Source organism: Syngnathus scovelli, chromosome 13, assembly GCF_024217435.2.
Source record: "Syngnathus scovelli strain Florida chromosome 13, RoL_Ssco_1.2, whole genome shotgun sequence".
Lineage (NCBI taxonomy): Eukaryota > Metazoa > Chordata > Actinopteri > Syngnathiformes > Syngnathidae > Syngnathus > Syngnathus scovelli.
The window spans coordinates 8,761,893-8,779,395 of record NC_090859.1 but is presented as its reverse complement, the minus strand read 5'-3'; the positions used below and the strand labels follow the sequence as shown (position 1 = coordinate 8,779,395).

Below are 17,503 nucleotides of genomic sequence, written 5' to 3'. Positions count from 1 at the left end.
TAAAAATATATGTGATTAATTACTGCATTTTAATGTATATGTAATAATTGTAATATTAATCATTGAAAACAAAATTGAAGGAATGTTTTCTCAAGCTACAATAGCAGGATGAACAATTGATGCCAGAGACGCGCATCCGAGTACGTATATGTCCATAACATAATGTCGGCGGGAAATAAAATGTAGTAAATATTGTATATTTCAATCCAACATCATTAATCTCTGATTAAAATACTGTATATCGAAGACATACATTTCTTTTGAATTCCGACTACATTACGGCTTTACATGTAGCTTGTCAGCAGGTGTGTAACAAAATACATGAATAAAATATGTATAAATTAAAAGAATATATATGTACTGCTTGCAGTTTTGGAAAATTATCAGAAAATTACTGAGAAATAGGAAGTGGAAAAAAACACATTTACAAAAATGAAATTGAGTCTGTGGTGAAGGACTTTTTTATTAGAAAGCAGATTTTTCTGTATTGCATTGAAAGAAATTAGGAATCTTGGACTACACAACTGGTGATGAGACACACCATGATGGGAATGAACTCTCCATTTTTTTTAAATGCAACATCAAAAATGGCAACTTGCATTTTTAACTATATATATATATATATATATATATATATATATATATATATATATATATATATATATATATATATATATATATATATATATATATATTATTGTTGTTATTACTGATGCTGGAGTCAGAAGGCGCATAAACATTTTTAAAATGTATCATAAAAGCAACACTGAAATTGTCCCATTCAAGATAGGTCCAAGCTGGCTAATGAAGAACATCCATGATTAAAATATGGAGTTGCATGACAAAAGTCTTTTTTTTTTTTTTTCTCCATTGTTGAGGTCAGCCAAGTGGAGCTTTTTAGAGACTTGGTCCAAAGCACCAATCAGTCCCAATTCAGTCTGTGGTTTTCGCGTCCCTCCAAGTATTAGATCGGCAAAAGAGGACGATGACTCGGCAAATAAGCGAGAGCACAGCAGTTCACGTCGTCGCATCCTCCGAGAGTGCATCCACACATCCTGATTGTCAGCGCTCGGAACACATGGCTTTAAAAAAGAGGTGCGATTTTCTCATTTTCCATAACACTCGTGTGTGTGTGTCTTTTTTGTTGTTAGTTTTTTTAATTCTAAATCAAAGCAGGATTTCTCAAACAGACACTCATGATCCAAAAGGGGTCAAGGTGATTTTTTAAGTTTTCTTTAAAGAGGATCAATTTCCAGAATAAAATACCATTGCATATTTAATAACATATTGAATCTTTTTTATTATTATTTCTGAGGTGAACCTAAATCACTACTGCCCAAAGTGAAGCACGGGTTCCAAAAACTTGTCAAAAGCATTTTTCTCTTTTGGATGGGGTCAGTGAAGCAAAAAATACTTTTGATGTTAAATTAGGATTATTCAAATTGAGGATTAGAGATAATCATAAAAAATCAATGGGTCACAATATATTTTTAGGGGGGTGGGGTCATTTTTTATCAAACCAAAATTCTATTGCATAGTTAATTGGTCCCTTTTTAAAATAAAGGAACCACAGGGCTGGTTGGTGGATTATTCATTCATTTGACCTAACGTTTGGGGTGAACTGAATAACCCAAAATGTTGGGTCCGTCCTTTTCTAACCCACATTGGGTTATTTTTGACCAATCTGTTTATTGAATCATGTAAGCATGCCTCAATAAAAGGTGTAAAAAAATAAAAAACAATTGCTAAGCATTTCCTTCACAAGAGTTAAATTGGGGTCACCAAAACTGTAAATTGGGGTCACCAAAACTGCAGGTTGGGGGCCACAAATGTAAAAATCTTCTACGAAAGTATCTAATGTGGTGCCATTCCACATGGGATATGGGATTTTGTGTTCCCGGGAAGAAGCCCATCTCGAGCTGTTTGGGAAATCCTGCCTGAAATCACTCTAAAGTGCTGGTTCAAGGACAAATACATACACATTCAAACATTTTAGTGCATTCTTATTTTTTTCCCCCCTCAAAAGTCTGCTGAAGGTTCAAATGCACCACCAGGGAGTTTCTCGACATCTATTCCCCGCGCACTCTTCTCGCTGTCCACAAAAAACATTCACAAAAAAGGCTCAACAAAGTGTTTGCTGTGACGAGAAAAGAAGAATAGAGCCAGCCTGCTGCGACACTTCACAGTCTTGTGTTGAAAGTAGCGTTAATACACGGTGCATAAAAGGTCAGAGAGGTTTCATCGGGTTTGCTTTGAATGGCATGCATTTAGATGGTACAAGCGCTTCCTTGTTTTGCATAACAACTTTTTTTTTTTTTTGAAGCCTTATACCGACCACCATTTTGTTTGATGAGCAAGTGAAGTCTTTAGAGGGGAGGAAAGAAGGAAGGAAAATGAGCATTTGAGAGAATGGGGAAAAATATTTCTGAGCTTTCTTTGTCTTTCCGTCAGTACAATGTTTGGCATGACATTCTTGGATTATCATGACAATAAAAGTGAAGAAGTGTGATTTTAAAAAGGGACTCGACTGGATACCGCTTCACAATAAATGCATACATGTGGGTTATTTTTTTTGCTAAGGTTTCGACGCAAAGTCAAAATAATTTCCAATATTCTAACACAATATTTCCGTTAATTATGATACAAGATGTTTTGACTTTGCTGCTGTGTTGATAACATTTAGAAATTATTTACACACTAGATGGGAGGAATTGTTTTATTCCTTTTTTTTAAAAAATATCGTATAAAATTTGTCATGTCAAATTTGAATGGTGATGCATACTGTTTATCATTTCCAGCTGTCAACAATTTTTATTTCCAAAGTCTCCCATTTAAAATGTTCTCCTAGCATGTTAATAACCCATTCATAATGCTTTAAAGTCAAGTGGTACCACAGCCATTTTTGTATTGATGACCACCCTCCGCGTGACTTTTTTTCTTTTCTCGTTGAAAAAATAAAACAAATAAACCACATATGGTCAAAGATTAAAATGTTGGGTAAAAAGGCCATTTCAGTGGCCTGGTTCAGCACAACTTTAGTTTAAAAAAAAATAAAAATAAAGAAAAACAAATTGCATTTAATTCAGTCGTACAGTTTTGGTGTGCATAATTGACGCCCGCACAGTCACAGTCTAAGGCACAGCTTCACACCCCTTTACCACAGTGTAGCATTTCCATAAATTATTTTTTCATATCCCATTCAATCATTTTACTTGGTATGACCATCCACTAAAATGATGGGTGTACAAAAATGCACTCAACTAATATATGGCTCCCATTTTTCAACTTAAAGAACCTAAACTGAGATAAAAAAAATGAGTCGTTTCAATTATTAACAGGCAATTGCCAGTGAATTACGATATTTCCTCAAAAAGTGGCCAAGGGTGTTGACATACTCAAGGTTTTGCAAAGGTTTCTAACAGAAAGATCCCAATGTTATTAGGGCTTTTTTTTTTTTTTTGAGGTGCCAAAGCAAATTGTCAGCTTTGGAAATATTCCCCAAAGCCGTGACAGGTGCCTTTTCCACTGCCTGAATCAGCAAATAGTTTACCCCCTATTATCGGTGTTGGTGCAGTTTATACCGAAGAGCGACAGGAAATAAAGTCACAGAATAGGGGGATGAAGAAGACCCGACAATTTTCCGTATGTAGAGGTAGTAGCAGAGCCATAACAGGCGAAACAAGCGCGTAAGTGTAAAACCCTCTTCGCACCGCCTGAAGCAGACAACTTAAACTTTTTTTATTAATCCAGTATGAACTGAATTCAAGCAGACAATTTCCGGGCTATGGAGGTAGTAGCTGATGGATAATCGATAAGGTGGGATGTAAAACTCTGTAAAGGCAGTAATAGCCTTTGATCAATTATTTGGTTCAGTGTGACCATGGAATAAGATGACTTGGCAAATTTCCGCCTTTGGAGGTAGTAACAGAGGCGGGTTGCCACCTGTCTGTAAAGCCCTATTCATACAGAATAATTTTCCTGCCCTTTTTAATTTTTTTGTTCAGTATGAAGTGAACCGAGATGGCGTAAGGGGGCGAAAGTCAACCTGACATTTTTTCCGCCTTTGGAGGTAGAGTCATAGCGGGGCGGGACTGCACCAGTGTTAAAAGCCCCCTTTTTAAACACTGCTTATAGAAGCCATCATTTATTAATATTTCACCTTCAGAGGTAGTATTTTTTTTTATTTTTGGCTTTATTTTGTTTCTTTCAAAAGTCTGAGTGGACCCAACAAAGAGTAAGGGGGGGGCAAAGTTAACCTAGCAAGTTTCTGTCTTCGGAGGTAGTATCAGCCTTTGTTCGTGTTGCTCTTCTGTAAAAATACGGCACCAATACCGAGTGGGAACAATATTAGCTTGAAATTATTTTTTCTCTAGAGATGGCACCTGTGTACAAATTCCAAGTGATTTTTCCCATTTCTTTGGTATGTAACAGAATTGGGGTGAGGGGCTTGGGAGCAAAGTTGGTAGTTCCAAAGACATAAAAGCGGCGGAAAATTACTCTTGTATAAGGGAACTCTGCAATGTCTGCATAGACGCGTGAAATTTAAAATGACAAGTGTTGAAAGCAATTGTCACTGTCGACTGAGAAAACATATCTCTGGTGTCAATTTATTTTTACATGTTGCTGTGTGAAAACACAATTGGGAGCAATATCACACCTTTGCTGAGTTTTGCATAAAGAAAGAAGAGAAACACTTTTGTTGGGTCTCTGCGTGAACGCTAATTATTGTTGAAGTTATGGTAAGTCTTTTTGTTTGAGATAGGTTTTTCAGGAGCCTATCAATGACTGAGTTAAGATAGTTAGAGGGAGGCCATTATTTGAGGAAATATGCAAGTGCATCTCAAATTAGACTATGGTAGAAAGATTAATTTATTTCAGTAGGCAAAATAGGTAATACTTTTCAGAACCCCAATTCTTAATTTTAATCATTTGACTTGTTAAGTTCATATTATAATTACATCAAATCTTCCATATGAAGTTTTTGTTAGCTTCAAGCTATTATCAAAATTTTAAAGCCAAATTATAATAAGAAGTTTCACTTTTTAAATCCAAATTACCATACTGAAATAAATGACATTTTCCGTGATATTCCGTGAATGCACCTATACGTGTCATTTCTGGAGTGCTATAAGCAGAAGCACCTCACTCAAACGTTATCGGGTTAGGGGGAAGCTGACGTTTCTCACTATTGGAAGACCGTTCAGGAACATTTGCTAAAAAACAGAGCTAACGTTTACATTCATTGGAGCCTCTCAGCCATTCTAGTCTAGGCTAGCCCTGTTGTGACATGTAAACAAAAACCAAAACAACTAAAAGAAGACACTGTAAACGTCATTTACATTATTACCTATAGTGCAATTACAACCCTGTACTCCCTGTGCAGGACTGTCTTAAAGCTCGCCTCCTAAAAACTTTTCAAATGGCACATCTTTTTGCAATAAACACATCTTCGGGGTATTACAATTGTTTTTGCATGAAGGGGGGGGAAATGTCAATGTTTTTCAAACACTTGTTTCCTCTGGTAAGGTGTTGCGGGGGTGTAAATGAAAATTTCTCACTAATTGGGCACATGAATAAGCAAAAGAGGGTGGAATTAGTTAGCACGGAAATAGATGAGCACAGGCAAACGATAAACAATAGCTCTTAATTTGATATTGCCCTCCTTTCAAAAAAAACCAAATTATTTTCCCAGCAGGGCAATATTTTCAGTCTCAAATTCAAGTTAATCTTTTCCAAAACCATTTCAATGTCTTTTAGAGTGCAAATGCAGTAAGCTAGTCGCGTGTCGATAATAATGTACCCATCCTTAACCATTCGATAGGATGACAGGTGGACCATGTGGATGTGAATGTAGAACAGGGCTTTGTTCGGGAAACCGTCTCGCAGCGCGCGCTGTTGATTGTGTCACACACAAGTCACTTTTGGGTCACACCCAAGCGACAACACAGCGCGCCTAGCGAGGTAAGAGCTCGTAAGAAAATACAATTAAAAATCCTCCTTTCTGACGTATGATACTTGCAGTTCTCTATAGATTGGGTTGTTAATCATCAATCCTTGGTAGTCGTGCATGCAATGTAACATTTAGCGCATGTTCTTTTACCCCAAGACAAGATTATTGTACTACAAAAGCATCGCTGCGGTGCGTAGGTCTTTTTTTTTTTTTTAAATTGCGTTGTCTAGCATTTATACTGAATGTTTTCACTGTGTGTGAGTGTGTGTGTGTGTGTGTGTGTGTGTGTGTGTGGTCAGGAAGCGCGGTCCAAAAGCTGACGTAGGCATCGTCACATTAATGAACCCCAATTGCATGGTTGTCTTCAAATTGTTATCATTTTTACCACTTCAATAATATCTTTCAATAACGTTTCAAAACATTTTTGACAAAACATTTGGTCGATGTTGCAAGTGCTAATCAGTGTCTCGTGTGCAAAAAAACAGAGCTGCAATTTTCGACTTGGACGAAAGATCTCAAAGATTGTTTGCATTGATTGAATTGCGTGTTCTGTGTACAGAACTTTTTGAACTGTGTTGAAAATTTGTATGTAATAAAAATCTATTTAAAAAATCTCTACTATGAATCTAATACAATAAGCAGTAAACTATGTTCTCTCTGAGATTTAAGGTAATTTGCGAAAAAGAACATTTGATGTTATTTACTTCAAGCTATCAAATTTTTCCATGCTTGTTTGGAAAAAGTCTCTAAAAGCGCTTTTGTATGCCGGTCACATTATTATTTGTCAAGGTGAAATTCTAAGCAATACTTGAAAGGCGTGAAAGTGTGACTTATCTTGATGCCTGCGTCTGCTCGGAGCGCTTTTTGTACGTCAACATCGGGGTTGTTGCACAAAAGCGCTTCTGTGCGTGTACACGTGTGGCAAATTCCCCTGGCGTACGATCACAAGCTTTTTGCACCGCGGAGGAAGCACAGAAGAAGAAGAAAGATGGCAGAGGGGGAGAACAAGCAAAAGGTTAAGCATAACTTGACGACATGTGTTGCGAGACGACATTCACTGTCCGTTTACTCTCAGACCTTGTCCGAAAGCTTCTTGCTCGGCCGGCGCGTCGCCGCAAGCGGACGCCTCGGCGCCGTTGGAGATCAAATTTGCGGAGGTGTCGGTGGCCTCCAAGCCGGTTTCCTCCTCATCCTCCTCCTGCTCCTCGTGGACCCCTCCTCCACCCTCGGGCTCGGTAGCCGCCGCCACTGAGCCCGGGCTGCCGTCGGCCAGCGCCGAATGAGTCCTCAGGGGATCTTTGCGCTCCGGATACAGCCTCTGCTCAAAGCTCTTGAAGTCGGTCTCGAAGGGGAGCGCAACTTGTGTCGGGTTGGCGCCCAGGCCCAGGTTCAGACCCACGGCCACGGGGGCGGCGGCGCCCATGGCCATGCCGGCGCGGTACACCTCCATGCCGTCGGGCAGCATGGACTTGATTTTAGGCAGCCAGCGCTTGCGGACGCGCCGCGCATTGGTGCACATGTCAGCAGCAATCACATTCATTTCGCTCTCCTTGAAATTAGGGTTGAAGTTTTGACAGTACACTGCAACACACAAAAACATTCATCCATTTCAAAACTGTTGCTAACCAAAACAGCAGCACTGACCATCTTTCATTACTCACTGAAAAACAAAATGAGCTGTTTATGTTCTCAAGTATTACTCTGGCTCCATCTTGGTGTTGTTGTCTAGTCTGATTCATTGATTTTTTTTTTTTTTTTTTGGGGGGTTGGTCATTAGCTGCACCTCCTGCATCGTCAAACTGATGTTTTTGCTTCTCCGTCGATGCAGCAACTAATAACCTACGCCGTCTGTTTTGGCAACAACATTTATTATTGAGTGTACATGACAAAAGCTTTTCTTAATGACTCATGTGGCGTGTTGTCACGTCAGTTTCCACTCCTGTGTTTAGGCCAGTATGGCAGCTATTATGATTCTAATAATGTAGCGTACAGTTAATTATTGCTTAGATATGCCACAAGATGGCGACAAACCACTTCTCTTCCTGAGACCAAAACAGCAAAGGCGTAAAAGAGAAGTCTTCTGCTAATAATGGAGGATAATAGATCACCCATTAATACATTTTCTATTTCTGTAAATTTCACAAATTCATGTAATTATTTGATTAAAAATAACTCGTACCTAAATAAAATATATATTAGTAAATAAATAAAAGTAAATTCTGCGTATATTACATATTTAAATTCATAACACCAAGTCTATTTATTGAGATTCCTTTTTTTATTGCTACTGATAACAATTCATGATTACTCAGTAAATTACATTTTTAGTTACTTTAAAAGTCACATGATTATACTTATGACAGCACCTATGTGATTTTATCAACATCACTTTCTAAAACACAATTGAGTGTTTGTGGTATATTTTTGTAGCAAAGACTCACGTTTGACAGCGTTGAGGACCCTGCTGTCCAGGGGTTTCCTGCTGGGGTCACTGGTGGAGGAGCGGATACCAGTCCCACAGCTGTTTGCGAGTGTGTTTCTGTAATGCACCACAGTGGCCACAACGGGGCAGTTGTCAAACGCACAGTAACAGAAAGTCTTAACAGCATTGCAGAAAGTGGACACAGATGGAGTGTGAAAGTAGTTTGTGTGTGTGTGACTTTTACAAGACACAAAAGAAATGCCCACAAAGGAGTCTTACCGATCAAAGAATGTCGCCAAAAGACGCCGCAGCAAGACCTTGTGTTTGATTCCGGCGCAAAGATGACAGTTCATCAGCTGACCTCGAGTCATGAACACCTGTGTACCTGGATGGCGAGAGAGAAGAAAAAAAAAAAAAGTCGAATTAGACAATAAATATTATTTAATCAAGCAATATGTTTTCCTTTCATGGTTTTGTGTCAAGTGCTAGTTATTTGCTAGCTGATTTTGGCACTTGCCACAAGCTATTGATGTTTGTCCCACTTTGTTGACAATAAAAGACAAATTAATTTAATACTTTTTTCAAATTACACAGAAGTTTGTTACCAAGGAAAAAACGCTCCATTTCTGGACAAGTCACGTTGAAAATTCTTCACGGGCATGCTTACATGAGGCTTTTAATTGTGACGGAACAAATAGCCGAGAGCATTTCTAGTTCTAATAAGTATTATTCCCTGTACCGGCTTCACAACTCAAAGTGGGTCAGACTCTTCTCCTGCTGACCTTTTACCCGATTTTGAAAATGTGGACTTTTGTTCCTAGATGTCTTCATAGGATTCACCCCTCAGCCAGTATTGACTACCTTTTAGTGATCAAATGACTTCAGTTCCAATATTCTGTGACAGGTCAACCCTTTGAAGAAGCCCTGAGTGATGATGTCGACTTAATTTTATCTTCTTCCTCTAGCCACTAACTATAGTCAGGAGACTAAATCCAACTCTCAGTCTAAGACAGGATTGACACGTTATCATGAATCACACTCGAATTCTAGGCAGGACACGCCCCCACTGTAAAACACTGATTGGATACTGCATCCAGGCAGATTACGCCTTGCTGCAATATGAGTGGCTACTGAATCCAGTCACGTATGACTGCTATATGGCAACTGGGATTCGTTATGACACGCATTTGAGTTCTCTTTCACAAGGAGGAGCAGTGAGTAAACATTCAGACCACTTACAATTGGTTCTCACACGAGCGACTAAAAAAAACTAGCTGCCATGAGGTCATCATGCATGCGTGTGCCACAGTGCCTACCGGCAACCAGTTCCAGCTTCTCCCCGGGGTCTCCCTCTGTGTAGAGTTTAGGGTGACATCGGTAGCCAATCTGGCTGATGAGGCTAGCGGGTAGTGCCACCAGGTCCCGACGAATTAGCACGCAGTTGCGGTTCTCCAAAGCCAGCGGTACGCCCGTCATCTCGGGCTTGTCCGGCACTAAGGAAGAGTGTCAGGTGAGTTGAAGTTGCAGCACACGATATAAAAAAAGATTAAATAACGCAAATGAAAACATGTCCAACCGAGCAGCAAATACTACGCTCCCCCAAAAACATTTGCGGTGACATCGACCTCCAATCTTTTTGCAAGTCATGCTGAGTTTTACTTTGAAATTTGGCTAGACATCAAATGAATTTCCTCCATCAGGCACGGGCCAAAGTCAATGGGAGGAAAAAATACTGCCCTTAGCCAAGCCCACACAGACTGTATACTAATGAATATGTCTTATTATCCACTGAAGGATGACGCACAAGCTGCGTCTCCAGGACATACTGTGAGGCTAACTGGGGTTGAAACACGACAAACAGTGGATACTAAACAGCTGGACAGCAAAGTGTGGCAACCAGGCAAATTGAGCAGAGATAATGTAACACTAACAGGTCAGTTTCAAGATTCCATGCCGTTAACAGTAGTTAAGGGAAGCTTAAACCTTGCTAATGTTGGTAATCAGAAAGCTATAAGGATTTTAAACGCAGCCAGGTGGTTTTAAGGTAGCTAACTGTGGATTAAAGTCTGCTAATAGTGGCCACCAAGGAACTTTAGGGTAGTGCCAGGTTGAGGTTAATATAATTCTAACAAGTGTCAAAATTCAACACAATTAACAAAATCTACAGGATCTAACATTACATTACTCACTGCCATAGGGGTTGCCTGGACGTGCATACAGGTGACTGAAGCTGTCCTCCACCATTCCGTCAAAGGACTCTTCCTCAAACTCCTCATCCTCGTTCTGGTACGACGTGGGACTATCGGTGGTGGGTAAACTGGATTCACCGGGACTTGAACGCTCGCCTGTGGCTCCGCCCCCAGCCCCGCCTCCCCCAACCCCCAGAAGGTGGTAAGGGGGCACGCCCGGAATGGTGGTCCCTCCCGCGGTGGTGTAAAAGAGCGAACTGGCCCTCGCTAGACGGCTGCCCAACTCAGAAGAGGAGATTTTGCCTTGGGTGGTTGCGATGGTGAGGGGTGTGGGCTCGCCACTCTCTAGCTTAATCTTGCGCGGTGGCATAAGGAGGGACGGGGACCAGCCAGTGTTCGCAAGGAGAGCGGCCACAGCCAGGCCGTTGCCGTTGTTGCACGGACTCTGTGGCTCCGAGCCCGTCTCCTCCAAGTTGCCGGCCGTCTGTGAATCGCAGTGCGGCGAGTTGGCCTTGAACATCAGGTCCATGCCACGCTCCACGATGTGCTGGATCTGCAGGTAGCCCGCTGTGTACATGACCACCAGCTGCTCACTTGCTGCCATGGTCAGCTTACCCGTATAACAGAATGAGAGGATCTGCTCAAAGCATGCCGGCGTGACTGAGGAGGGCAACTCGAACTGGGTCTTGGTCGAGGTGCTGAAGAGGTCACGAAAGTATAGGCTGCTGGCGGCCAGCACTGCCCGGTGGGCTTTGAATGCCTGACCTGGAATCACGAAAAAGACCATCAGGACAGCTGATTTAATGAAAAATTGAACCACAACAATATGACCAACAAGCATCTCAGGAGGCGCACTTCTTGCTGTTAACTGAAACCGACATCACAGTTGCTCAGGGGCTCAGTTTGTGAACATCACATGACCAAACTCAGAAAACCAGTGAGTGGTGATTGCATGCTACCTGACCCCTTCGGCACTGTGATGTCATTTTTAGTCAACAACAAGTGGCAAAATGGCCGCCCCCTGGATGGATATTTTTGCTTAACTCATACTTCACAAATGCAAAAATAATCCACATACTGTGTGTTTTGCTCATGCGGTCACATACAACAAACTATTGTAAATCGTAAAGATTATTCTCGTTCACTTTTCCCACTTCTGCACCTTTGACCAGGATGGAGACATCGCAGTAGTGTCCCAACAAACGCTGCTCATTCAGGGAGCCTAGCACCGTGGCTCCGAAGTTTGGGATCTCCACGTGGAGGAGCTGCGACATATTTGGACCAGGAGACTTCAGCTATGGACCGCAGAACGCGCCAGTGAGGGGAGGAATCTGTAAACAAACAAAATAAACATAAGGAGGGGTGCAATCGACCTGGCAGGAAGAGCGCTGTGAAAAAGAGATGGCTATGCAAACGGGTCTGGTCGAGAGGCGGGGCCGCCGCCGACAAAAGGACGGCTGAAGTCAGTCAACTAAATATAAACAGAGCCGAGCTGTGTGTATATGAGGCCAATGTCAAACGCGTTAGTGTATACGACACTGCAACTCCGAGGCAACATGGCCTCATTTCACGCATGGCCCTTCTTGGCCGGCCTGCACAGCAACATGAACATACATGTAAATTTACCACTTTCAGAATTGAAAAATGATCTGTTCCAGGGTCACACTTTTGCCATATTAAAATAGCAAAAAAAAAACAATTGTTACAGTCCGGCTAATTTGTATTTTGCCACAAATGTTTTTTTTTACCTGAAAACTCAGCTATTGGCATTTTTTTTCACCCTTTCCAAAACACCCGACATTGCTGCCAAAGCAGTGCTTTAATGGGAAAATCTTTTCTCCCAAAATTATCCATATTCCACTGTTATTATGTCTTAAAAATGTGCTAAGGTCTTTGTTACCATGTATGATAATTGACCACGGTTTTGAGCAACTTGTGGAAATTCTTTCCCGCAACTGACATTTTTACTTTAATATGTATTATGAGATAAGGGCTTTGTTGTAAAGCATGACCAATGCTTTGAAGATTTGTATAACTTGCGGCTTATTTTTTTTAATTTTTCCCCAAAATTTACATTTTCACAGTTCATTTATTACGTCTTGTGAGATTTGTATGACCACAGTATGAACTCCAAAGTTTTAAATGAACTGACTGCCTCCCGACACCACCATTTTTTATTACGTTTTATAATAGTTAGGATCTTTGCTGTTATACGACTCGAGGCAATTTCTTCCAAAAATGGACCTTATTTCCATAATACTTATTGTAAGACACAATGAGGTCTTGCGCAACATTGTTAACCATGACCACGGTTTGAACTTGAGTTTTTTTCCCCAAAAAAATTGAGGCAGAACTCTACATTGTATAGAATGCTGTGTTCGACTTCTGCAGCGCCAATCTCATATTAATTTACTTTTTTTAAATCATTATAAATTGCGTGGCCCTTTCCCTATGCACGTTCCGTCTTTCCCGACATGAACTTTGAATCCCAACCATGCCCCACCACGCACCACGGATAAATATATATATACCACATACCAGTTTCATCATTGAGCAATGGTGCAGAGCAGTTTCCAGGAATACAAAGTGAAAAAAATGTCACCGCCTCTCACGTACTCCCTCTTTTTCTCACTTCATGCGCACGCACGCGCTCACAACCACGCGCGCGCGCACTTTGCCTTACTTACATAAAAGTATGCACGCCTAAACACACACGGTGTGTCACACACAGCGCAATCTGAATAGGGAAATGAGTGTGGATTCTTGCACGTAAGCACTCACCTGGGGAGAGCGGCACATAACACTAATGCAGAGAAACGTGCTCAGACAGTCTTTGCAGTCGAGGTGCAGACAAAGCGTCGATGGTCTGACTGGTTGCCGGTGTGAGGTCCCAAAAGCGGAGTTTGACGTGCACTCTTAAAGTGTCACTCCTATTGAATCCCCCTCAAAATGACAGGATTCTTTTTTTGCTCTGCGACATTACTGGACTGACTTTCCCGTCTCCTATTCGTCTTTTGTCGGTATTCCATTCTGTGCTGTAAAGACTCCCCCTGCCTGCCTGTCATGATCTCTCCGCCGCTCTCCCATCTCTCCGTCCTTCTCTGCAGGCTCAGATTCAACAAGTGCCGGTGAAGAAATAGACAGAGAAATGTGTGATAGATGGAGCGAGAGAAAGCAGTGTAAATCAATGATGAAAGGAGTGGGAGGCTCACTTGTGTGTGTGCGTGTGTGTGTGTGTCGGATCAATGCAGTATCTATACGTCGCAGGGAGTGGGAGGGAGAGGGAAAAAAACACAGGCTACAGTTACAGACGGAGTCAGAAAGTGGGCAGAGCTGGAGAGAGCGTGGAGATGGAAGGGGTGGGGAGGAAGGGGGAGAGGGTGGAGTAGAGGGGGGGGGGGGGGTCGCCGAGACAGACTGAGAAAGTCATTTGAGGACAGTACGAGCAGAGAAAGACAATTAGATTGAGGCAAGTTGCGCCGCTCGCCCCCCCTGGACGGGGCGGCGTCGATCTGCATGGGATCGTTCACATGACTGCTCACATAAGAGGGCTATAAGTTACCGTGACGTAGATATAGCCACATTTCTTTGCTGTCCAGTGAAAAAAACTGAGCACTCTTGTCGTGTCATAACATGGACGCGTGGTCCCATGACTTATCCATTCCATGACCGTCCTCATAACTCAAAAGATTCATAGCTTTAAAATAATCAATCAAATACAGATTACGGCTTCAACTATTTGTGCATGATGATAATTCAGTGGGCATTGTGCTGCTCTTCATGGTGTGCACATATGGGCCACTAGGCGGCAGTGGGATTCACAGAACTTTCATGTAGATTTCATGTTATTGCTTTTTCGATAAAGGTAAAAGTTGTATGGTATAAGCTATTTTCGACACTATGACCTTTTTTTTCCTAGCAATGAGATACATTTTCGTTGTTTTAACTACTGTCAACACGATAACACCTTTTTTTGTGCCAAAAATCACAAAGGGTTGAGCAAGACAGACAAATAGATAGATAGATAGATAGATAGATAGATAGATAGATAGATAGATAGATAGATAGATAGATAGATAGATAGATAGATAGATAGATAGATAGATAGATAGATAGATAGATAGATAGATAGATAGTTATCACATGTTTTGTCAACAACATGGACGTTTTTGGCCGGTATTGTAGTATAAGCTACTGTTGACGCTAATATTTTCTGTTTACAAAAAAAACTTAGCACTGCATCACTATTGTTGATGCAATTCTGATTGTTCCCTGTCAACAATATGAAATGTTTACTGTCTGATCATGCTATAGCGACTGTCGACACATTTTTTTTTTTTTTAGCAACAAGAATCATTCTAGTGCTGTATCATGAGGCTGTGTATGCTACCACAGTATACACTACCTATGTTAATGTTGACCGCAGTAGGCTTACAAACAGGGAGACAAAGGGAAAGATGACTCAAATAAACGGAAATATATCTTTGTGAGGCAAGACTAATCGTCTGGACATCCAATGATGTAAACTGTTGAAATCCCTGCTCGACACATGCACATCAGAGGAAAAGGGAAAAAAAAGGGGCCACTTCTTCTTGCTTGGTATACAACAATTGTTTTTCTTTTTCATGTCGAATGTAGCCGAAATGCATCGCGGCAAAGTTGTTTGGAGTATGGTGGAGGACAATGTTTTTTATTCATTTTTTTTTCTTTTTTTTCTCAAAGTTCACTTGAATAAGTGTTGTATGCTTTACAGTGAATCATGCAGACCTTTCCAGCGAACCACCTACACGGAAAGAAAACACTGTCAGGAAGCCACACGTAGCTTGGATTTATGCCCAAATTGTGACATGATTATGTTTATGCATCATTGGATGATGCTTGAGTCGCCGCATTTCTCTGAAGGTTTGTCGCAAAGGGCAAAGCAAGAATATTACAAACAACTGTCTTTCAGACTGCATTTTTAACACCTTATTTTCCACACTCGATGCTGTGTATACCCGCTAAAGGTATTGAAAGGTCAGCAGTCAATCGCAAAGCACATATACTGTCACACGACCATTTCGAGTCTTCCATTAACCTTCTAACATGCAGTTTTTGGAATGCTGGAGTAAACACAGAAAGGGGAGGGGGGGTGGGGCCATGATTGAAACCCAGGACCTCTGGACTGTGAGTCAAATGTTAAAACGGCTACCTCACCTGGCCAAATTTCTGCTTCTGACGTCGTAGTCTCAGTAACAAAAAAGAACAATTATAAATAAGTTACAAGAATGACGTCCCAAGTCTTTCAAGTGGCAAGTGGCGCATCATCCGCACTGTGGTGCAGCATAATACAATTAAAAACTATTACTCGAGAGTCAAAGGGTTGGGGATTTTAATTTTTTTTTTTGTAACAGGTGCCAGTAAATAATGTTAAAATGTTACTTCAAACTAACCCTGCAAGCTTATTGATGGCCATAGTTTGACCCTGCAACAGATTAATTTACTAATTCCTAAGACTGAGTGTTCTATTGGTTTGACATTTCGATTTTAACTGGATTGCACCAGATATGAATGTTCAAATGTTACTTAAAAAAGCCAATAAAGAGTTGCTGGTGGCCAGTTTGACCCTCTAACAGACTTATTCTGTTTTCTGTGGTAGAAAGTGTCAAGGAAACAAACTACTTTTGACGTTTCCATTCGATTAGACTGCATTGTGTTTACTGAGAAAGTTGTGCTCAACTTTATCTCAGCTGTGGTAGGAATAATAACAATAATAATAATGCAAAAAAAAAGGTTCTCACACACACAAAAGCAGCAGCACTGACTGCGGCTTTTAAGAGCCAGTGCCTGGCACCGTGATATCTGCACTGCACATATAGGCTCACATGAGCGAGCAGGCACAAAAGGCAGGAGACGCAAATCCGCTAATACAATCGGACATATACGACACACACACACAGACACACGCAGAGATATACACACACTCCCCTCCTCCCTCGCTGTGTTCTTTTATAGACACAGTCACGTCATCTCCCTGTACACACTGAGGAATGCACACTCTTGTTTGTTGCCGTGTGTGTCGTCGTGAACCTGCTCATCCATCCATCAGTTACCGTGACGATTGTCCTCATGTTACCCCCCCCTCGCCACCTCCCTCTCTTCACTCTCCCCCTCCTCGCCTGCATAGCACGTAGCCGCTGTCTCGCTGCCAATTAATGCACAGAGGGCTGCATTGCAGTGAAGTTGGCGCGCTATTGAGTCTACAGACATGCATGTTCGTGCCAGCCAAGTGAGAGAGAGGAGAAAAGAAGGCGGGTGTGTGTGTGTGTTGGGGGGGTTAATGGAGGGGAGGGATGTAGAATATGTTGAGTCAGGCAGACAGAACGGGCCGAGAGTGTTCACACAAATGCACACACAGCCGCATATTCACTGTAATATATGCAGGGAGTGAATAGCGGGGCACGTATGCATGCGCCAACATTAAACTCCCCTCCCATTGGCATTAAATATAAATTCTGCACATGCCTGATGAAAAATAAAAAAGCCCCCCCCGCCTTCTTTCGTGTCCTCATTTTCCCGCCCTGCGATTGCACCTCAAACTTTTCCCAGAGTTTCCCCCCCCCCAAATCGGTTGTCTCGCCATCTTGAGTCACGGCGGCGATGTACCCCCCTTCTTTTGGCAGATTTTTTAAGGATTTCATACCTACGCACAGTGGCATTCTCTCTAGCAGCAGGTCCAGACATATTTGAATAAAATCAAGACGGAGACAATTGACCAGACGGCATACACACACGACGTATACGCGCACACACACCTACAGTCCATTCTAACAAAAAGACTGCACTGGAATATAAAACATGTAGATGGAAGTGGTTCTCATTTTATGACAAGTTCTATTCCTATGGCGGCTACATAACATGAATTTGTACATAAATCTGAACGTGTTTTAGTCTAATCTAGGT

General features: G+C 41.5%; 1 protein-coding gene across 5 annotated transcripts in view; it reads right to left on the bottom strand.

Moving 5' to 3' along the window:
* Window positions 1-438: 438 nt before the first annotated feature.
* The window catches only part of LOC125979610 (nucleus accumbens-associated protein 2), a 30,561-nt gene continuing 13,496 nt past the window's right edge, over window positions 439-17,503 (bottom strand). For 3 of the 5 annotated variants that reach the window (XM_049738006.2, XM_049738007.2, XM_049738008.2), the window contains 7 exons: window positions 11,724-11,892; window positions 10,562-11,326; window positions 9,689-9,865; window positions 8,652-8,757; window positions 8,392-8,489; window positions 7,028-7,531; window positions 439-6,899 (listed from right to left, as the gene is read on the bottom strand). In XM_049738006.2, coding sequence (XP_049593963.1) covers window positions 6,781-6,899; window positions 7,028-7,531; window positions 8,392-8,489; window positions 8,652-8,757; window positions 9,689-9,865; window positions 10,562-11,326; window positions 11,724-11,835 — 1,881 coding nt within the window. In that variant the 5' untranslated portion in view covers window positions 11,836-11,892 and the 3' untranslated portion in view covers window positions 439-6,780. Of the gene's footprint in view, window positions 6,900-7,027; window positions 7,532-8,391; window positions 8,490-8,651; window positions 8,758-9,688; window positions 9,866-10,561; window positions 11,327-11,723; window positions 11,893-13,099; window positions 13,311-13,342; window positions 17,063-17,503 lie in introns of those variants that run through there. The other 2 variants (XM_049738009.2, XM_049738011.2) reach the window with 2 other exon arrangements.